The sequence below is a fragment of the Molothrus ater genome, chromosome 5 (genome assembly GCF_012460135.2).
Source record: "Molothrus ater isolate BHLD 08-10-18 breed brown headed cowbird chromosome 5, BPBGC_Mater_1.1, whole genome shotgun sequence".
Classification (NCBI taxonomy): Eukaryota; Metazoa; Chordata; class Aves; order Passeriformes; family Icteridae; genus Molothrus; species Molothrus ater.
In genome coordinates, this window is record NC_050482.2 from 50,973,020 (window position 1) to 50,995,001 (window position 21,982).

The following is a 21,982-nucleotide window of genomic DNA, read 5'->3' on the forward strand; positions in this document are numbered from 1 at the left end:
TTTCAAGCAACTGTGGCAGTCTGAGAAACTGCAGCAGTGACGGAGGAGGGGAAGCAGCAATGGGGAGGAGTGGGAATTTTGGAAAAGAGAAGCAGCAAAGCAAGAACTAAAAGCAGGAGACAGATGATATGAAGCTGTGTCAAAGGGGAAGTGGGAAGGTGCAAAAGGGGAATATAGGAAGTGGGGACAGTTTGCAGCCCAGTCAGGCTGAAGCAAATTAATATCTACCTTGGTGAGCACCCAATACACAGAGAAAAATTCTCATGGCCACTCAGGACTGCCTGAGAGAGAGGTCACATCAAAAAATATCCAGGGTGATGAGAAGACATGCTGTGACCATGTCCTGTGTATGCAAAGAAATGAGCATTGTGCTGCCTCCATGAAAGAATCCTCCCTGCTATCCTGTCTGTGCTGAAGGACAAGCCTCCTGCTCAGCTCCTGCCCTCCTGTGCAGGGCTGTGATGTGCAAGCATCATTTCTGAAGAGCCCCCTTACTTTTATTCCATCATCCTTGAGGGGCCAGAACACCCCAGAAAGGGAGAGATAGGTGGTCCTCACTGCTTTGTATCCTTGCTGGGGAAAAGCAGCATCATGCATTTCATCCCTGCTCTGCAGTCTCACGTGGGTGCCATGCAAACCCAGCACATCCACGTCGCTCTGAGGTGACCCAGCTCAGGACCCTGAAAGCCTCCCAGAACAAAAGTGTCTCACTGAGCAATTAATTCCCATTAGCATCTCCCTCAAACTCAGCAGAGGGAACAAGAAACCCCAGATGTGTGCCCTGCTGCACATGCAGAAGGAAACTCATGTCAAGAGCACCTCTTGGTGGTTGTGAGAGGACACCAGAGCAGCAGCAACACATCTGGATATGCTCAGTCTGGGGTTATAAGCCTGTTTCCTGCAGGTTCCTTCCTTTTCCTGCAGCATGTACAATTGAAAGGTACTAATGCAGCAGGTGCCAGTTGTTCTTAGAGTGATTACTGTATGTGTTATTTGAGTGTAATATCCCATTATTAAATAATCCCATTTAATCCCGTTTAAATGTGATGGAAAGAAACATCCTGAAAGCTTTTATGTAGATCCCTGTTGTCCCTCCACAGAGACACTGGTAGAGGAAGGATGTTTATAGATTTCACAGCACAGACTTCTGACTGGACAAGAACTGACTGTCCATTGCAGTTGCAGGGAATTATCTTGCAAAAGTAATTTGCCCAGAAATGGGCTCTTGACAGGACTTCATAGCTCATTGCTGGACATGCAGATTTACAGTGTCTTTGACATGGGGCCCACCTGTGTGTGGGTTCTCCGCAACAATCCCTCTTCCCTGACCAATTAAACTGGTCTTCACTGATCCCTTCCACACTGCCAGTCCCACAAGTCCATATGCCACGCTACCAGGACTACCAGAAAGCAAACACTGGTGTTCAGGTGTTCATTCAGCAGGTCAGTGGTCCTTGTTCATGGTTTTTGTCTTTCCACCAGTAGCATTCTCTAGAGCCTGATACACCTGCCTTCTAACTGAGTTCATATATTCTGTGCCTGCGTGTCCTTTCCAGCTCCCCTCTGTAAAAGCCTTTGTCCCTCTCTCCCTTTGTCCTTCTCTGACCTGGATTCCTGTGTCCCATTCCTGGTCTCACCTGCAGAGGTGTCAGTGGGTTTCCTTCCTCCCTTTCCCTACCACCCACAGAGGGAACACCTCGTACAGCTGGTCACTTTGTGCTTCTGAAAGAGTGGGAAGGCTTGGAACCATTCCATGGCTGAAGGTTTCTGGGCTGCAGCCAGCGCTGAGGGACAGCTGGGAGCACTCTCCTCCAGAGCAGGTCAGTCACAACAGCCTCCTGTGGCTGCAGCAGCACAAAGGTCATCAACCTTTGGAGAAACACTTTACTCAGAGTTCCTTCCTTCAGGAACATCCCAGCTGCAAAACCACTGTTCTTGCTCTAATTGGCCTCCAAATTCTTAATTAATTCTGTGCCACCGTATCCCATCTTCTATAAAACCCATCCACTCATGAGGTCAGGCTGGAGCACACAGATGTGCACACATACACTCTTTTCAAGGCTTAATGTTGCATGGGATGAAAAAGAAGGAAGAGGAGGCAAATCCTCATTTCAATAAAGAAAGGAGTAGAATTTCCTGGGATCATTCTGCTCTTATCTCTTCTTTCTTAGGGTGATTGCTGTCTTCTTCTCGATGCTTAGCTATAAAAATCTTTTCTTTTCTGAGGACAATGAGGACTGCCTGAGAGAGTTGGGGTTGTTCAGCTTGAGGAAGAGAAGGATGTACTAGTAGTCTGGGCAGGTAAGTAAGTGCAGCAATACCTTATCCCCTCAGTAGAGGAGGAACAGAGCAGCCATTGGGTTGCAGCTGCTTTCTAGAGGCTGCACGACTTCCTTGTTCAGCCTTCGCAGGGTATTGTTCCTTATGATGTTTCACCCTTGACACTTGGGGGCATTGGGAAGACCTGAAAAACCTTCATTACCCCTTATCACCCTAGTACTCCTACTTCAGATTCCCTTCCCTGCTAACACCTCCTCCAAAGCTTGGAGGATAACGGAGGCAGGAGAAAACCCACCCTTCCACATTCTCACCCCGCTTCCAACCCTTGTCCAGCTGCCCTGGAAAAGCAGTTTGGTGCCCCCCGCTGTTCATTGGGATGAGGTGGGAAGGGAGTGGGTGAGACAGGCAGGGAGAACGAGAAATATTACAGCAGTTGTCATCCAAGGAGTCAGAGCGGCTCCGCCTTCAGCCAGCGGCCTCTGCCACAGCGCTGCGGCTGCGGTGGAGGGGCGGAGGGACCCGAGGGTGATCGCCGAGAGAAGTTCCCTCTTCCACTTCCTCCCTCCTTGCAACCTGCTGTTGATACCCACATTTGCCCATCCCTCCCTGCTGTTTGCCTTGGCCTGACTTCCCTTTGCCTCGGGCACCGTCCTCGCCACGGGTCCGGAGCCATGCAAGCCATCAAGTGTGTGGTGGTGGGAGACGGGTACGTACCCTGGGGTTTGCTGGGGAGCGGGGCGGGACAGCCCCTGACCGGGGCACGGAGAGTGGGGCGTGCTGGTGAAACTGCCCCGCTTGGCTTCTGACCTCCCGCAGCCTTGCTGCTACTGCAGACATGCTCTTCCTCCCTCCCCGGGGCAAGGGACATACCTCTGCGAGGGCGTGGAAGAGGGCATTTCACAGGGCATCTGCACGGAATGCTGATCATGCGTCTGCATTTCCATCTGCATCCATGGGAAGCAGAGCAGGTCTATCCCATGCATCGGAGGTGATGGTGCTCCTGCCAGATTCAACTTGTAGGCAGGAGTTAGATTTAAAACCCATTAAGATTTAAAACCCATTAGGTGCAAGTGCTCTCCTGCAGGTGAATGTCTCTTCAAAAGCTGTGTGCTCACTGGGAATGACTGGGAGAGGGCATGGCACTCTGGTCCTGGCAAGATGTCTATCAGGATCTCCATATTCAGCTTTTCTCAGCAGGTTAGCCCTGTACTGGGGTGTGCTGGAGACTGCTGGCAAGGGCCCTCTGTGGGCACAAGGAAAAGAAGGTCTTTCCACTGAGATAGACACAAGTACAGGCCACTTGGGGAGTGGGAGCTAACAAAACCTCGCCTTCACAACATGGTGGCTTCTCTGCCCGTGTCCCCTGATGCCTGGAAATGGCCTGATCCACGCTGTCAATGAGTTTAGCAGTCATCACTGCCTGGGGCAGGAAGGGTACAGTGGACAGAGCTTCTTCTTGCCCTGTGGGATGAGTAAATGCAAGGGAGGGAAGGAGGAGAATCTGTGCTTGGAATGGAATAGCTTAATTCCTTTCCACCTAGAAGCTGGCCAGACTTATCTGGGGCAGCTGTTAGGTAGCAGATGAAGAGACATTTACAGCAGTGCTGCTCCCCACAGTCACTTCCTCCTTTAGACCTCGCCTGGGAAAGAAGATGTCTGCACACATGCATGTCAGACATGTTCTCAGGGGCTGGGGCAAGGGGGCGAGGAGAAGGGATGAGGAAAGACAGAGCCCCAAATAAAAGGCATAACCTCTAAGAAAGGTCCCCTGAATGCTTTAAATTGGAGCTGGATTAACAACTCCACTGGGCATTTATCTGTTACCCAGCTCCCCAGCCCCCATTTTGCCCCTCACACACAGCACCAGCTCTGCAGCCTTCCCTCAAGGTAGCGTCCCCTCACATCATGGTTAACACCACCACACGTCCTTGTTACCAATAGTAGACTGTTATTATCAGTAATAGTCCTGCTTTCAACCCCTAGGACCTCAATTCCTCTTAAATGTCTTCTGTCTCATCATTTTGCTTCTTTGCACACTGCACCTCTGTGCACCTCTCACCATCTTGCAACATAGCCCCCATTGCTCTGAGCTCTTGGTTCACCACCCCTTACCTCCCTCCCGGCATGCCAGCATTGTCACCCTCTTGGCTCAACCCTAACAACCACAGGACCTTCTCCTATCACTCAGCTCCTGTGTTCTCCCATAGTTGTTCTCCCCCCATATCCCCTCCATCACACATCACTGACCTCTCAACATGCCCTGGTTCAATGACAGAAGCCTGCAGATGCCACTAACCCCCCGTCTGCGTTGTAACCTTCTCCCCTTCGCTGACCCTTTGCACAGCTCTCTGTTCAGCCGCACCAGTTCAGAACCTCCCCCTCGTCCATGACTGATCCACTGGCAGGCCCACAGATCTCCTGAGGCATTTCATCTAGAGCTTCACCTCCCTCCATAACTCCATGAAAAGAAGGAAGCAAGGCACCTGGGGAAAGAGCAGGACTGAGAGAGGAGGATCTAAGAAAAGGGGGTGGCAGGAGGAAGAAACAAATGTCAGAGCATGCTGAAAAGCTCAGCTTCCTCCTCAGCTGCCCCACAGTCCAGCGACAGAGGCAGGTGCCTTGTGACCAGGGTGCCTATCAAATACAGGATATACAAAAAGGCAGAACTGCAGCCCTGTGGCTGGGGACTTTGTAGGTACAGTGAGATGGTCTGAGAGTCCCCAGCAGCAGAATTCCAACCTTTGCCTAGGAAAGACCTCTCCCTCCTTCTGGGCTGTGCTGGTTGAGGGAGGTTGCTGTCACCACCTCCATTTCCTGTGTTTGTAACTGAAAGAAGGCCAAGCTTTCCTAGGCCACACAAACCTGAGAAACAGCATCCCAACAGGAGAAGGATTTTCTTTCCAACACCTGTCTTGGCTGATTTATTTTCTTCCAATTTCTCTGCACTTCTTTCCCTCAGCACAGGCTTCAGCTTGCCCACAACACCTTCCCCAACATGATAGCCTTATTGCTTCTTATCCCACCAATGTTCTCACCCAGTCTGGACTGTGCTGCTGCCTTGCACTCCACCCTGCTGCAGCAGGCTGTGGGGGAGGCTCAGGGGAGAGGAAGCACCAACTTCCAGCTCAGAAACATCACCAGCAGCTTCCATCAGCCATGGGGGCAGGCACCTTTCTGGCTCCTTACAGCTCTCTGTGCAGGTTTTGCTGCAGCTTACTGCAGGTGGGAAAGACTGGGTAAGTCAGTAAAAGTTGCTACCAGTCCCTGGCCACAGCAGCTGAAAAGCAAGCAGGAGTGCCTGTACTTGAGTGCTGGAGCTGGCATGGCAGTTTTGTCATGGCACACCAAGCCAATGAACCTGTCCTGGCTGTGAGCCTACAGCACTCTGCATGCACTGCAGAATGGGCTCCCACCTCCATCTCAGAGTGGTTGTGTTTTACCCAAGTCATCTCTGTACTAGACCGTAAAACAAGCCTTCATACTCAAAGACACCAAACATTTCTGGGCGACACCCTCTCTTTCTTCCTGCCAGGTTTCTAACATGTGGTTGTGCACTGTCTGGCCCTGTGAATGCGTTTCTGCTTCCAGAGGTCTCTGGATAGATTAGAGGTGTGGAAGAATTGCCCCATCTCCATCTCACCCTAGCAAGGCTGCCTGCACTTCCATGAATTCCTGCAATTGTTTTCTTTCTTTTCCAGGGCTGTGGGAAAAACCTGTCTCCTTATCAGCTATACCACCAATGCCTTCCCAGGAGAATACATCCCCACTGTGTGAGTAATTCATAAACAGGTCCTGGAGTGGGTGGGAGGCATGAAAAGCAGGATGTGAAGGGGCTCAGTGACCCCTTGTTGGGCACTCCATGGGTCACAGTCTCCATGCCAAGCAGAGGAAATCCGGTGAAGGTCTCTCTAACTTTGGATCTGTCACCTTTCACGAGAAGCAACTTTATAAAACCCTGGTATAAGTGGCATATTTGGGAGACTCCAGCCAACTCAAGGTCTGTCTGCTTGCTAAGTTTACAAGTAGCAGATAGGATCCTGCTGGCCAAAACAAACAGGCCCTAGGCTACAAAAGCTGGGCCAGACCCAAGAGAAGGCAGGTGGATGGACATGGGACCCCACTTCCTTCCCTGTCCAAAGAACTTGCTGTCATTGGAGCAGTCATAGATTCTGCATGGAGCAGAATCGCAGAGTTTGTTGAAAAAGGCCTCTGAGATCATTAGGTCCAACCACTAGCCGAGGCCTGCCAAGCCCTCTACTAAATCATGTCCCTTCTAATGTGCAGATGCCACGAACACGTTCAAAAGACCTTTGTGTTGGTTCCTCCCTACCACCAGTTTCCCTTAATCTGGGAAAAAACAGTACCAAAAGGACCAGGAAGTAAAATTTTCTAGGATGAGGGCAGGAACTTCTCTGTTGCTTTATTATCCTTTTTTTTTTTCCTACCAAGACTTTACTCCTAAGCATGCAATCCTGACAGTTGTTCTAAAATATTTCAAGCTTGGATGTCAAAGAGTGATGAGACGCATTGTTCCCAGTTCCAGCAGGGCTGCTGAGGAGTGCAGCAAACTACAGAGACATGGATTCTTCTTCACTTCTAAGAATAAAACTAGGTTTTAGAACACAGAAGAAAGGCAGGGGCTTGGCTCTAGAGCAGGCACAGTTGTGGGAAGGATATTGGGGGAAAAAAATGGGAAAAGAAAACGATTTGTGAACTTGCATGCAAGGTATCAAAGGTGTAGCTGCAGCCAGGCACTTGTCCAGGACAGCTGAATGATGGGGAGGAGGTTGATGAGTGGGAATTCCATGAAGTGGAGGTTAACAGGAAACCAGCGTCACCCAGGTGAGCTGAGAAGAGGAATCACCAGCCTTTGCTCCTGGGTGCACATAGTAAATGAACCCCACCTATACTACTGGAAGGGCTCCCTCTTCTCTTGTTTGAGCCATGGCCTATGTCTCTGAATTTCAGATTTGATAACTATTCTGCCAACGTGATGGTTGACAGCAAGCCTGTAAATCTGGGACTGTGGGATACTGCTGGCCAAGAGGATTATGACAGGCTGAGGCCGCTCTCTTACCCGCAGACGGTGGGTCACACTCCATGCCCCTCCTCCCTTCCTCCCTCAGCTACATCTCCATCCCTCACTGCAAAACTCAACATGTGCCATGGAACGGTGACAGGGTTCTTACTGCCTCTCTCTGGCCTTTTATGAGAATATCTCTGTTGATATACAACTGCCTTGAAACCAAAAGTTGAAAGATACCTTAAGGATATTTTGGAGCCTTTATCTAAACTCCCGTAACTGGGCAAGAAAACGAGACATTCAAAGATGCTCTTGAGCTCAGCTGACACTGACTTTGTGTGAGGCAGATGCCTTACACAGCTCTGGAAAAAACCTTCTCTTTGTAAAGTTAAGGTAGTTCATGGAATTTAAGAGCTGAGGCAGGAGCTTGTCACATTTCTGTGAACCCCACTCTCCTGACTTCTGCCTTTTAAAAGAGATATGATTTGTGGGCATGTGTTTGATCTGCGGCCTCTAGCAGAACAAATGGGTGCCTCAGATACTGTGTTCACCAGTCTTTCACCACACTGACAGTGATTTCAGGGTTTGAGGATCACCTTTCCTGGAGAAGGTTGTTTCAAGCAGGGTTTTTGCAAGCTCAGAAAGACCTTGCTGCATCAGACATTAGTCTGAATGTTGCCACTGCAGTCAAAAAGGTTAGGAGTTGATTAGAAATGATTTGTTTGAGCCAGGTTCAGCCATCTAAGAATCAGACACCTGGTATAAGATGGTTTTGCCTGCAGTCAGTGCAAGCAGGTCTATTTCTCAACAGCATGCTTGCATCCACCCTGGGACATATCTCAGGGATAGGTGGAGGAATGGTTCTTCAAGGCTTTTGTCTCTGATGGCTGTAGAAGTATGGAAGTGGATAGGCTGGATCTGGCACCACTGCTCCAGCTAGGTGAAGCTGGATGAAATAGATATAACCCTGATGAGCTGGTAGGGTTTTGGTTTTGTTTGGTTTGCTCTGGTTTTTAAGGATGTCTGAATTCTACCATGCCCAGGAGAATCACTTACCTGGAGAGCTAAAACTGCCTCCTCTGAGTCCTGTGTGTATAATTTTTAGGATGAAACTAGGTCTGTCTCAACTGTAGGCGAAATTACTTTGTCCTGAAAGCCCTCTGGTGTTCCGTGAGAAATGAGCAGGACGCTGTCAGGCCGTTTCCCATGAGGATGAATGTGCCAACCACAAAAACCCCGTCCTCAGAGTTGGCCATTTGGCTCTTCTGATAATGGTGGCTATGGTTACCATGACTCAGGGGAGCAGAGGTCCTTCTCTCCACTGGAGGCAAGAAGCAGCAGTCAGGACTTTTATATTATAGAGATCTTTCCCAAGCACAACCCTCTGCTGCAGAGGAAGGGTGCTGCTCACACAGACCTTCCCTCCCCTCCCCCCTCCTTCCTGCTTCATCATGCCATCCCATGCTCCTATCCTAACTCTGCACCATGGTTGTATGCCTGCAGGATGTCTTCCTGATCTGCTTCTCCCTTGTCAGCCCAGCATCCTACGAAAACGTCCGTGCTAAGGTGAGACCCTCTCCTGGGCCACCAGGGGCTGAGGGAGGTGATGGTGGCGGTGGCCTTGCAAGAACAGTGATTATGGGTGGGGACTACCAGTAGGACATCTAGGTTTAAGAAGTCATACCTCTTTTCTGTTAGTCAGAAACCTCCTTCAGATGCATTTTCTGGTTCATTTAAAGAAGGCAGACAACTCTACTAATGGGCTAGTTTTCATCTTGCTGGCTATTGTGCTGTCATATCACAGACTTATATTCTGGTGGCATCTTTCAGCCAGGACTGTCAAAGCACAGACACACAGGACTGGTCCATAGGGTATAGAAGCAGGTATCCACTGCTATTAGATGGGAAGTGAGGAAAAAAGGGAGAGATTGGTGAACAGAGAACAAAAGTATGTCCTTCCTACCGCTTTAATGTTCTTCCCTGCGTGGGAGGGTCGAGGGCTGAGAACAGCTGGTGCTTTTGCATAACAAAATTTGAGCTCCCTGTCAGAGATTTTGCCTGAGGACCCAGCAACAGGAGTTGGCCTGGGCCAGGCTATAGTGCCAACAATGGATGTGAGAAAGGACAGGCTGTTAGCTGACATTATTTTCAGGAGTGCCTCTTTGTTTCCCATGTGCATGCCCATACATGTGACTTCTTCTCACACCTTTGGCATTTTGTTGCCTTGCTAGTGGTTCCCTGAGGTGCGGCATCACTGCCCAAGCACCCCCATCATCCTCGTGGGCACAAAGCTGGATCTCCGGGATGACAAGGACACCATTGAGAAGCTGAAGGAGAAGAAGCTATCCCCCATAACGTATCCTCAGGGTCTTGCTCTGGCCAAGGAAATAGGTATGTGTTTGGCAATAATTTTGGACCTACTGAAAGGAGAGAGGCAGAAGAAAAGGGCTTCACCTCAATTTAATGAGGCTTTTGTGGTGGTATCACACAGTGGTGTCTCCGAGGGACACAAGGAGACACATCCAGGGTCATGGGACAAAATGCACTTCAGGAGACTCAGGAAGGAGATCTGCTTCTTGAGGAAGGCTCAACTCCTCAGCTCTCTGTTTTCTGCCTTTCTCTGGCCATCATCCTCCCCATAAACACATAACCACACACTTTCACATTCTCCTCCCCTTTTACTCTGCTTACTTCTATCTGGGACAGTATTTTTTCTGTGCAAGCCATAGCTGCACAGTGGGTAGAGGCCACTCCTCCATATCCGGAGAGGCAGAAGAGAGGTTTTTAACCACTCTCAGGAAGAACTGCAACTGTAGTTTCCTGTCTCTGCTTCTGTCTGCTGGGGCGTATACGTAAAATCCCAGGTATGGGTGTCTCACCCCACCATCCAGCTCTTCTCATCTGTGGCACACAGAAATGGGAGAGAGGGTGAGAAACACAGCTTGAGGGAGTTTCCAAGAAGGAGCTCAGCAGGGGGAATGTCTGGCCAGGATGACATGGTCAGACTCACAAAATGGCTCTGCTCTGGCTTCATGGGTAGCCAGTAGGCAAACCTAGGTCTAGTGCAGCTGGCAAGCTTTGCCCTGAAGTCAAGACTGTCTAAGTGAGTGAAATGTGTCCTGACAATGTATAATGTCTTTGATCACCTGGGATGTGTTTATTCAGCTTGGGCAGGAGCCAGGTGCTGTGCTTTCTAGCATAAGGAGCAGAAACCTGGGTATCCCCACTGCCTACCCCAGCTGCCTTCCCCCCCAGTGCAACACCTGCTTTCCTCCCGACAGACTCCGTGAAATACCTCGAGTGCTCGGCTTTGACGCAGCGAGGCCTCAAGACAGTGTTTGATGAGGCCATCCGAGCAGTCCTGTGCCCGCAGCCCACCCGGACAAAGAAACGGGCGTGCAGCCTCCTCTGAGCAAGTAAGTCTGACAGGCATCCCTGGGAGGGACACCAGTGGTGCTTTCCTGCTCCTGAACCCAGTCAGGGCCACTCTGTTCCTGGTGAGGCTATTGGAATGGGTCACCTTCAAGGAGAGAGAGGGAGAAGCTGATCCTGCTTGGGGAAAGGACAGGACGTTGTATGATGCACCCAGGTTCAACTTCCCCCTCCTTTCTGCTTGACTGTGGGCAAGTTTGTTCCCATCTCTTGATGTGGGGCAGCCTAGGATTTTCCACATGTGCCCTTACAGAGAAGAACTGTCTGTCAGCTTCTGCTGCAGAGGGAACTACATCCAGGCTGCCCTGGGGATGACCTGCCCTGAGAACTATGAGGCCATAGCCTTTGCCTGTAGAAAAAAAAAAAAAGGAAAAAAAAAGGTTGTTCATTATTCATGGCAGTTGCCAGTGGCCCTTCCTCTTACCAAGCCCTGCTCACCTAAAGGGTTTTTTTTATGTTGTTCATTGGCAAGTGGCAGCTTCTCCTACAGGAGTCCTTTACTCCTCATGTTGTCTCTACCTGCCTTCACTTCAGTACAGGGCAGCAGAGGGAGGAGAGAGGCCTCAGGACAAGAGTCAAAGCTGCTCAGAGCCTGATGAGAGAGAAGAGTGAGAGCCTGCTAGTTTGAACCCTGTCCATTCATACTCCCACCATCACCAGAGCAGAGGGAAGGAGAGCAGGAAAATAGTTGAGCTGGTATTATGAGGTCTGTCATGTTTTTGGCTATAGATCCCGGTCTCATCCTGATACCAGGAGCTGCCCAGCACACAGGAGAGTGATGACTCCAGTAGCCCAGAGCTCAGCACCTTGGGGTTTTTCCTTCTTTTTCCTTCTGCCGGCTTGAAAGACTGCTGTGGGTCTGTAGCACTGGTTTGATGTTCGCACAATGTCCCCGCTCTTGCCTCACCTGCCCAGCTGCCCCTTCCTTTCCTTCCAGGCCCTTGAGGTTACAATGTAGTGAATAAGACAGTAATAAACAGACTGTACATTTGTGTCATGTCCGTGATGTGTTGCACCTCGGGGGACACAGCCCTGGAGCCGTGAGCAATGGGGCCGTGGGGCTGGAGGCACCGCCCAGCTGTGCCCCTCCTCTGGCAGCCCCACGGGGAGCCTGGTGGCTGGAGGATGATTGCGAAGGTGCTGAGTTCTCACCTGAGCCACCCGCATTCCTTTTGCCTTTCCTCTTCTCAGTATCCATGCTTTGAAAGGAAAAGTTGTCTCCCCTCTGTGCCACACAGAGGATGGGATGCAGGCTTTGGGAGGGGACACCTGGATGCAGACTCCTCTCCCTGGGGACTGCCCCCGCAGGTTGCCGGGGACATCTTTTCACCAAAACATTGCTGCATTAATCCTTCTAAGCTCTGGCACTCTCTCACACTGCCAGACACAGGCAGAGTGAGAATAGGAAGGGGGAGGGCAGGGAAAAAAATTAAAAGGGAGGAATGAGTCACCAGCCCAGACAAATTGCCTCCAAGACACTAAAATTAAGCTGAAGAGAGTGGTCCCAGCGGTACCATGGATCTGGCAGCTGTGAGCACCTGCTTTCCTGATGCATTGCAGGGACTTCAGAGGAAGTGTTACAGGGTGGCTGCTACTGCCACTACTTGCAGGAGAGGGGAGGGCTCAGGGTGTGATGATTGGCACTGCAAAATCCTGCAGTCCTATAAGGGCACAGAGAAACTATGGAGTTGAGCCAGATTACTGCTCCTGGATGCAGCAACACTTCTGAGCTTCAAAGGCTGCTTCCTGCACTGAGGAGGAGCATTGGTGATGCCAGGTGCAACCAGACACAGGGAAGCTCCTGAGGTACCCTGCTGCCAGGGAGATTTCTGCAGTTCCAATTCACAGTCAGATCTGAATGAGGCAGTCAATTCAGTGATGTGACACATTTCCTACTGATAAAGTTCAGAGCAACCCTTGGCAGGCACCCTGTGGCAGGGAGTTCCACAAATATATGCACTGCACGTGGGCTGCTGGATGAATTTCCCAGGCCTCACCCAAAGGTAATACAAATTATGTCAGTGTGAGTCCAGAAGAGTAAAAATGAAGCCTCTGGTATGGGCATATACCTGTGAAAGGGCGAGGGACACAAAGTACTTGAAAATGGTATCTAACATCCTTTAAGCATCCTAAGCATGACTCAAGGCAATATATTCCCAGTGGTTTATTACTTCTCTCCAGTTTTCAAGCCTTGGCTTTTACCTTTTCAGTCTGCCCCACCCCCTGTAACATACAGCAATGCATATGATGTGTGTGAAACAAAATTCATGTGTCTGCCTACCTGGGGAGATGCACAGGCTGAGCTCTCCTCCCAACACAATTTAAGCAGTTTGCACAGCCCCCCACTGGAGCTGAGGCAGAGAATGGGACACCTTAGAGCATTCAGGGAGTGAGCTGGAGACCTGGAATTTGTGATGCTATGACTGTTTATGCAAGGTTAGCAGGCCTGTGTAGAACTCTGCTGTTTCATGGCTGTTTCTTCTAACAAAGGAGCTTGGGGGCTTCTGCATGGTGCTACAGACACCTGCCCTGCCATGGTAAAGAAAACCTCTGGGTGCTACGAATGCCATTCCTTTCACAATGAGGATTCCTCTCTCTTCTGTGTCTCCAGACAGCAATGTGGCCAAGTTCTGGTCTAAAGAGGCCTGGCAGCTTTGAAGTCCTGTACTGCCTTCATCAGCTCACCTTTGAGCAGAACTGGCTGTATATTAAGTTCCCCAAGTAGGTTTGGATGCCAGACCCTGGCTTTGTTGTGCTCAAAGAGACACTGCTTTCTTTTGTTAAAGCTGGAATTACCCTAGGGGCTCAAATGTTCACAATAGCAGTGCCAAATGTCAAGAACTGGGTGATGCACAGTACAAGGAGTCACTGATGTTGGCTGCAGGGCAGGAAAGGGGGTGAGAATGACAAGGGAAGCCCTTTGTGCAGGGAATGGGATGGAAAATCCTTCATGGGACAACTGCTCTCACAAAGATTAATTTCTTTCCTAGATCCATTTCTTCTGGGTCTATGCCTTCCAGCAGAGAATAAATTTGGTAGGAAGGTCTGGGGCTGTTAAACTGGAACATTTTCCCAATGAAGGTGCAAAAGACAAGAGCTCATGTGTGGAGCCAGAGAACGGGAAAGAGATGAAAGAGACAGTCCCCTATCTGCCCATCTCCATCCATCTGGAGGTGCTCACAGGGCAGAACAGAAGGGAGAAGGGTTTGTGTGCTCAACATCCACCTGATTTTTGAGCACCCTGCCAGACAGAAGGATTTGCTGTGTGCCTGCAGCTGCGAGCAGCACCAGTCCTGCCTGCAAGACCTTTGGAACTGGAGCCCGTCTCCTGGGTGCCCCTAGGAGAGCCGACCCGAGTCGCCCCCTCCTGCGTGCCACTCTCCCACCACATCGCTGCTCTCTGAATCCCTCTTTTCTTCCTCTCCCTCTTCTCCTCACTGTCCTCAGCTTCTTTTGCCGCGCTCCTCATTCCTTCATCCTCCCCTCTTCTGCGCTCCCCTCATCCCTCTGCCCATCTCCTTGCGCCTCCCTCTCCCGCTTTTATTCTCCATCCCGGTATCTCCCCCCGCTCATCTTTGTTCTCCTGCCCTGCCGTCCATCCCCTGCTTCTCCTCCTTCTCCTGCCGGTGTTTCCGTGCGTGGCACCCATTGGCTCCCGGCGCCCGGTACCGGCGCTGCGCTGCCTCTGCCCGAGCCCGCGGATGGCGGGGGCTGCGCGGGGCAGAGACGCGGGGCCGTGGGGCTGAGGGGCCGCGCATCCCGCATCCCCATCCCGCATCCCCCTCCCTCGCCAGGCACGGCGGGGGCCATGGGCAAGCCCGCCCAGAAGGACTCGAGCCTCCGGCAGCGCCCGGCGGGGCTCGCTCCCCACGGGAGCGCTTTGCTCTGTCGCGTTTGAGAAAGGGGAAGGGGAAAAGCATGACACGGATTCTCCCGGGGAAGCGGAGGAAAATGTACATCCCGACGACATGTAAGTACCCGGCGGCTCTGGCCTCTCTTCCCGGATGTCTCCCGCGGGCATGAGTCCACGCAGAAGTTAAGTCTGCAGTTCCAGAGAAGAAAACCTGCCGACCACCCCTCGCTCTCGACCCTCCAACTCTGCCAGTCCAGCCTGGTCCTTACGAGAGAGCTCAGCCCCGAGGTGAGACGGGAGAGTCCTGAGCTGGAGCAGGGCCGTGGGAAACCGGGGGGACAGGAGGGGAGGGGGTCAAGAGAGGTGGTACAGGTTATTTGGCTTTGTTGTCCCTCCCAGCTGCTATTCATGGTTTGTTACCAGGACTAGGCTCAGCTTTCAGCATCCACCTCCTCCTCATTCAATGCAGAAATACATATATATATATATATATATATATATATATTATATATATATATACTTATCTTTTTCAACCTAAGAAAAGAAGTAGTGCCAATTTCCCATCTCCTCCTACCTCTATGCCTCTTCCTGCTCTCCAGCTGCATGAACCAGGCATATTCTGGTAGCACCTGTTAGAGGATCCCAAGCCTCTTGCAACAGGTGCTGTGCACATCAGGAACAGATCCAACTGGATTCCAGCACACTGTCAGTCTGAGGCCAGTGTTCCTCACCAACTCCTACCTATGCATGTGCTGCCAAAGCCACCAGCAGAGTGGACCCAAACTAGATGGAGCACTGGTGCCCAGTGTTTTTTTCTGCGAAACTAGCCAAAATGTGTGACATGGCATTTGAGCTGGCCCGTGGTACTTGACAAAATTAGAATGGCAGCAACAGACCGCACTTGCTTAAAGATCAAGCTTCTCCCCTGCAGCTGCCTGAGCAGGAAAATGAGTTTATAGGAAATCCATGCTTTTTGTTGCACATCTTAGCATTTTTGATAGGGCTTCCGAAGCTACCCTGAAGCTGGATTACTGTGTTGTTAAGAAACACTCTGAACAGCTGGCTTTGAGGTCTGGATCCCAGACACTTCTCCAATGCTTTACAGCTCCCCAGGAGTATCTCCATCCATATTTGGTATTTGTAAGGCTCCAAATGTTTGGCCTTTTTCTTCTTTAAACTCCTTTGCGTGCAGGAGGAATGTGAAAAGAGATTCCTGTCTATCTGATCACCTTTCAGAAGATCATCCTTTTATGAACATACTGTTCTGGCTTCTGCCACCTTTTGTGGAGATCTTTGTCCCTAGAGCAGCCATTACCCTCCTATTTTTTCCAACAAGTGATTTGTGTCACTAGAACAGAATTGGAAAAAATCTCAGAGGAAACAGCCTTTAACTCGGAGTTTCAAATCACTTCCTATTCGGCTCATTCATTACAGCCACGTGTGGGACTGCAGGACGGTGTGTCACAGCCCAAGGCATCTGGAAATTTAAAAAAATCTAAACAATCCCAGTCCTTCAAAGCTCAAATGCTCTAAAGCAGGAAACATTTATACAATAGGCTGTAGAAATGGCCTTAAGATATAGTTGCTCAACTGTGTTTTTATGGGGCCTCTCAGATGAGGTTCCTTCAGTGTAAAATTTAATACATCTGTGGGGTCTATTGGGTTTGCCTGTCTAGTGTTCAAGGAATCCTAAAGCTCAGGTCTCCCCATTCCAGAACTTGGAATGGCATCTACAAAACAAACAAACAAAAAAGCAAGTAACAAAAACCCAACCAAACAAAAAAACCCCAAATACTGTAATATTAGACATTTGTGAAGAAAGTTGTGGTGCTACAGAAAATCACATCTGAGAGAAAAGTCTCTGGAGTGTTTCTGGCCTCATTAATGTAGTTAAGGTTGTGAGTCCTTTCCTTTGACATCCTCAGTTTAAATTTCAATAGAAAAAGAAGCTTCAGAGCCCTAAGAGATTTGTTGAGATGTGAAAAGGTGAGCCTTAATGTCCCCATTCACTTCCACCAAGTCATCTTCCCTTCCAAGGACCTAATTCAGGGGGATAACCCTGTCAGTCCACACCTCCAGAAATTTTTCCAGAGCTGGAGAAATCCTGAAAGAAACACAAATCTCCCCTGCATTAGGTTTCCAGGGTGTCTCTGGTCCACAGTACGTGCTGGGCTCTGTATTTCACATATGGAGCCCTGACAAAAGGCACGTCCGTCCCTTAACTGTCCCTTCTCTCCCTGCAGCTTCTCTCCAGTGTCAGCAGCGAGCTGGTGCTGGATGGAGAGCTTGTTTGCTCAAGGCTGTCTCTGAGTGAGCTGAGTGCTGTTTCCATGCCAAACCCTCGTGTGACACACAACTGGGCTCCTCAGCTTAGGGAGGCTGGGACACTGCTTTGGGGTTGCAAACAGGTGGGGTAGGCAAAGCCTCTGCCATTAGCAGTGTGTTGCAGCATGCGGAAGGGGAGGGAGAGAATGGCAGGGAGAACAGGAGAAAAAGAGACAAGAGGGATCTGGACTGATCCCTCCTGGTGTACCCAAAATTATCTTTCCTTTACTCTCAAACTGGCATAACACAAACCAGCTGCCCTTCAGCTCAGGTGCTGAGTTAAGCCTCTCTGCTTGGATTGAAAGTGCTTTTCCTTCTCCTGTGGGGCTAACAATAACCTGGCCAGTCCAAAAAGAGCTTCAGCAAGCAGGAGAATAAATACTCAGAGAATAGGAAAGTCAGAGTTGGAAAGGCACTTTGTCAATGGATGCTTTTCTCTCTTTTGCTTGTAAAGCACCTGCCACTCATAAATGAGAACCAGGCCCCTGGTGACCATGTCCTCAGTATTGGAACCATTAGCAGAAAATGAAAACTTTCCCTGTCCTTATGCCAGTCTGTTGTTCTTTCCCCAGAGGATCTTTTGCTAGAGGAGGGGCCCACATTGAGCCCTGTTTGTCCCTCCATGTGCACTGTGCCTTGCAGGCCTAGATGGGTTTGATATTGTCCTAGATTTTCTAGCATCTGCTAGCATGCACAACTCCCCTTGATTTCCCATGCCTATACCTAACACAGTTAACATGATGATTTTACCTGTGGCTTGTTCAGCTGTCATATCCCCAGTATCAATGTTTTTTTTCTCTTCCCTTCAGCTCCAGATTGCTAACTGATCCTGCAAGGACACTGCCCCCTGCCCTCTTCCCTGCCTCTGCTATGGACACTTCTGCTTTTAGCCTCCCCACGCCGGCAGTGTTGGAGGAGGGGAATGCCTCCAATAGCTGGGCAGGCTTCACTACCCCCAACAGCTCCTCCACTGTCAGCCCTGGTGTAGTTGTCAGCGGTGTCCTCATCCCCGTGGTCTACCTCATTGTCTGTGTGGTGGGGCTGGCTGGGAATTCCCTGGTCATTTATGTAGTCCTACGGCACTCTGTGAGCGAGTCGGTGACCAACGTGTACATCTTGAACCTGGCCTTAGCTGATGAGCTCTTCATGCTGGGCCTGCCCTTCCTGGCTGCACAAAATGCCCTGTCCTACTGGCCATTTGGTTCTTTCATGTGCCGCCTGGTGATGGCCGTAGATGCCATCAACCAGTTCACCAGCATCTTCTGCCTGACGGTGATGAGCGTTGACCGCTACCTGGCTGTGGTCCACCCCGGCAAGTCCTCCAAATGGAGGACAGCACGGGTGGCCAAGGCCGTGAGTGTAACCGTGTGGGTGCTGTCTTCCATAGTGGTGCTGCCCGTGGTTGTCTTCTCAGATGTCCCTTTAGGGATGAGTACATGCCACATCCAGTGGCCAGAGCCTGCCTCGTGTGGAGAGCTGGCTTTATCGTCTACACTGCCACCCTGGGCTTCTTTGGACCACTGCTGGTGATTTGTCTCTGCTATCTCCTGATTGTAGTGAAGGTTCGCTCCTCTGGCAGGCGGGTGAGGGCTCTGTCCTCCAAGCACAAGCTTTCAGAGCGCAGAGTGACCCGCATGGTGGTGACTGTGGTGGCTGTCTTTGTCCTTTGCTGGCTTCCCTTCTATGTCCTCAACATAATCAATGTTGTGTGCCCGCTGCCAGAGGAGCCTTCCCTCTTTGGAGTCTACTTCCTTGTGGTGGTGCTGCCGTATGCCAACAGCTGCGCCAATCCCATCATCTATGGCTTCCTCTCCTACCGCTTCAAGCAGGGCTTCCGCAGGGCCATCTTCAGGCCGTCCCGCCGAGTCCAGAGCCAGGAGGTGCCAGCATGCCCCCCAGAGAAGATTGATGATGAAAGGGAAGAGGGTGAGATCAGCAAGATCACCAGAAATGGAAACGACAGGCAGGAGCGCCCTCTAAGCAGTGGAGAAGGAAAAAGCAATGAGCAAAAACCACTCCCCGAGGAGCCTGCGGGATGTGAAAAGAGCAGCAAGTTGCATGTCAGTTATTTATGATGAAAGGGGTGGTGCAGGGGAAAGAGACATCGGGACATGGGATCCCCTTCACCTGCTCTGCTTTCAAAGGCAATGGGAGATGATGCAAAGGAATAATAAAGTCCAAGAGTAGGCTTAAAGATGAATAGGGCTCCATGATCTTGTGGAAAAAGCAAGGCATTGTTCTTGGCTTTGGAAGAGACACCTGAGGTTTGTGTGGTGCCAGTGTTACCAGAAATTGGTAAAAAATAAAACCTCCCTAACACTAATGTAGCATTAAGAAGCAGGCATTCTTTATTTGGCTGGATGCACGAGGGGATATCTCCTTCAAAGTATCATGCATGCTGAGTACAAAAAAAAGCTCCCATTTATGTACTATATTTTACATATATGCTCATTGATTTTCCCAGTATAAACATACATATGATATTAATTTCTGCAAAACCATTAATGTATTTTCCCTCTCCTTTACACATGTGTTCTTCTGTCCTGGGAGTCTCCTGGTGGTTCCCTGTGGTTGGTGACCTCAAGTCATACCTGACTGCCTGGTGAACTGGTAAAAGTTGGCACAACTGGGCTGGTTGCTTTCAAGTTCTTCTTCCTACAGAATAAACATTGTGCAGTTCCATAGGCCTTTTGAAGAATAAGCATCATATTTGCCACCAGGAGCAAACAATTTTTATCTGTCAACACCAGGTAAAGAGCAGACTGCATTTAGGGAGAGATGAAGAGGTGATGGGCACTGAGAGTACAGAGAAACAAGGTCAGCCCTAGAGCAATGATCTGCCCTTAGATGATCCTGCTTTGGGAGGGCATAGGCTGCCATCTTATGGTGGCACCTTGAGGAAGTCCCCAGATAGCATATACCACATGTAGGCAACCCAGTGCCTTGACTTATAGACATGAGAAGTGGTCTACCTTAAAAGATGAACAGGAAAGAGGAATGTCTGCAGCAAAGACATACCAGCCAGTTGCATGCATGGCTGGCCCTCTCTAGTTCTTCGAAAAGTATTGGGAACAGATTTCCTGCCTGTGGTGATCTGACTGGAGACCACTGACTGCTCAAAACATCCTCTTTCCTTTCAGAGCTTGGACTCTGGGCAGGATGATGAGACTTACCTGGGAGAAAAAGTTTGAACATTTCTTTCCTACACCTCGCATTCCTCGGGGTTCTCCTGGTGCCTCTGAACCCTGATGGGAGGTGTAACAAGAGTAGAGAAGAAGACAATGAGACGTGAGTTGGAGGCAGCATTTTTTTTTCTTCTCCTTAAGCTTTACTATAAATAAAGAAAAAGCCTTTGGACTTAGAAGGCCAGGTGGGCAAAACCATTCTATGTGTTTAGGGAAGGGAGTGCTATAGATTTGGCTCTCCTGAGAATACACAATATCTTTGAGCTGATTCAATCTCTGTATGGAGTCATGTTTGGCTGATACAGGAGGTGAAGGCAGCTCTCAGTACAGGATGGGGGCAGGAAGCAGACAGAGGCCAGGGGATCTCCAGTGTGTGAGAGCTGTGGTTGTAAAGAGTCAGGGCAATACTAGGAACCAATTTATCCTGTAGGAAGTGGTAGAGTATTTGGCCCAGAATTGTGAACAAATTATGTGTCTGCATGTGCACAAAGGTAGTTGTAGGCAAAACTTTATTCCCTGGACTGTACATGTAGGGGGATGGCTGAAGAGGATCAGAGACCAAGGAGTCAGGGCTGGTGGGAGACTGGTGCCAGTCCTGGGCACTGATGCTCATCTGCTGGGGGTGTGCACATGTGTGCAGGGGTACCTAAGGGGGTATGCATGTGTGTAAGTGTACACAAACACAGGTGAGGGAGTGTGTTTATGTAATTGCAGGATGTTTAAGTACAGATGTGAGCGCTTGGATAAAAGTTGGAGAGCAAATGTGCTGCTGTGGGGTTGGATGAGTGCTTGTTCCTGCACACTGCTTGGTGGAGGGAAGTTGTGGATGGGCCCATCTGAGTGTGCAGGCTAGAGGAGCAGCACTGTATAAGGGTGGGTGGGATGAAGGTCTCCCTCTCCATTTTGGCTTCATTCCTGCAACTCTGCTAAAATGTCTGTTAAATATAAAATGTCTGTAAAAATTACTTTTAACTTCTCTATGAATGCTGTTGCTAAGTTACAGCCACTGAAATGACCCTCATACCACAGCCCTTTGGGCAGTTTTCTCTAAAACAATTTTGGGAAATGGGAAGGAGGGACCCACCAGAAGGACACATGCTTCCCTGAGGTCAGCAGATGTTGCAGGAGGTGACTTGTGGAGGATCAATTATGGGAGCTGGCTGGGTAATGGAAAGATGTCTCACAGGTCACTTGAGAAAAGGTAAGAGAAGGGAAGGGGTGGCATGGGGTTGGGTGTGCTGGGACAGAATCCAAAAGCCCTGGACTGGGAAGTAGAACAAGCTGCAGCAGCTGAGGATCGTGGGAACAGAACCACTTTATGAGGAAGCAAGAGTCAAGGTCACACAAAGGCAATGTGAGAAGACCTGGAGGCCTGGCAGGCCTCAGAACTGTGTTCTGCAGTGCAGAACACCCAGCTTTGGAAAAGGACTGCCACAGGGTGTCAGGTGAACAGACATCTCCTAGCCAGGTGAGAGAGCAGAGGAAGGGTAGGCAGGGACTGCAGACACAACCAACCAAAACACATTCAGCTGTGCTCTCAGCCACTGGTACTGCCACCACCTCCACAACAATGATTGTCCCCTGAAATCCTACATCCTCATGTTTCCTCTTTAAGCCTGGGATGCTGGTGCCAAGCTTTCCATGCCTGCAGGCTCAGCCTCGGGAGCTGAGCTGCCTGCCAGACCGCACAGGAACTGCTCAGCTGCCCTTACAGCGCTCCCCTGAGCACGGGCAGTCAGACACCCAGGAGTGCAGGCTCAGCTCATGGGGAAAAGAAAGAGCTTGGTAGCCAGTTTCTATCTTCTGCTATGTCTTTACATCTTTTTCTCCTTCAATCCATGCATCAGCTTCCCACACCATGGGCCCCAGTCAGAAAAGCAGCCA

The 21,982-nt window shown here is 50.1% G+C and overlaps 2 protein-coding genes across 2 annotated transcripts; both read left to right on the forward strand.

Annotated features, from left to right (window-relative positions):
* The first annotated feature begins 2,875 nt into the window (after window positions 1-2,875).
* On the forward strand, window positions 2,876-11,732 carry RAC2 (Rac family small GTPase 2). Its single transcript, XM_036400784.2, has 7 exons — window positions 2,876-2,986; window positions 5,979-6,050; window positions 7,249-7,366; window positions 8,807-8,869; window positions 9,535-9,694; window positions 10,585-10,719; window positions 11,465-11,732. Exons 1-6 carry the CDS (start codon window positions 2,952-2,954, stop codon window positions 10,713-10,715), a joined length of 579 nt encoding a protein of 192 aa, XP_036256677.1. The 5' UTR covers window positions 2,876-2,951; the 3' UTR covers window positions 10,716-10,719; window positions 11,465-11,732.
* A 2,321-nt stretch (window positions 11,733-14,053) lies between these two features.
* On the forward strand, window positions 14,054-19,593 carry SSTR3 (somatostatin receptor 3). Its single transcript, XM_036401538.2, is given in 3 exon segments — window positions 14,054-14,876; window positions 17,723-18,375; window positions 18,378-19,593. Coding segments are annotated over 2 exon segments (1,203 nt in total). The 5' UTR covers window positions 14,054-14,876; window positions 17,723-17,783; the 3' UTR covers window positions 18,989-19,593.
* The last annotated feature ends 2,389 nt before the right edge of the window (window positions 19,594-21,982 follow it).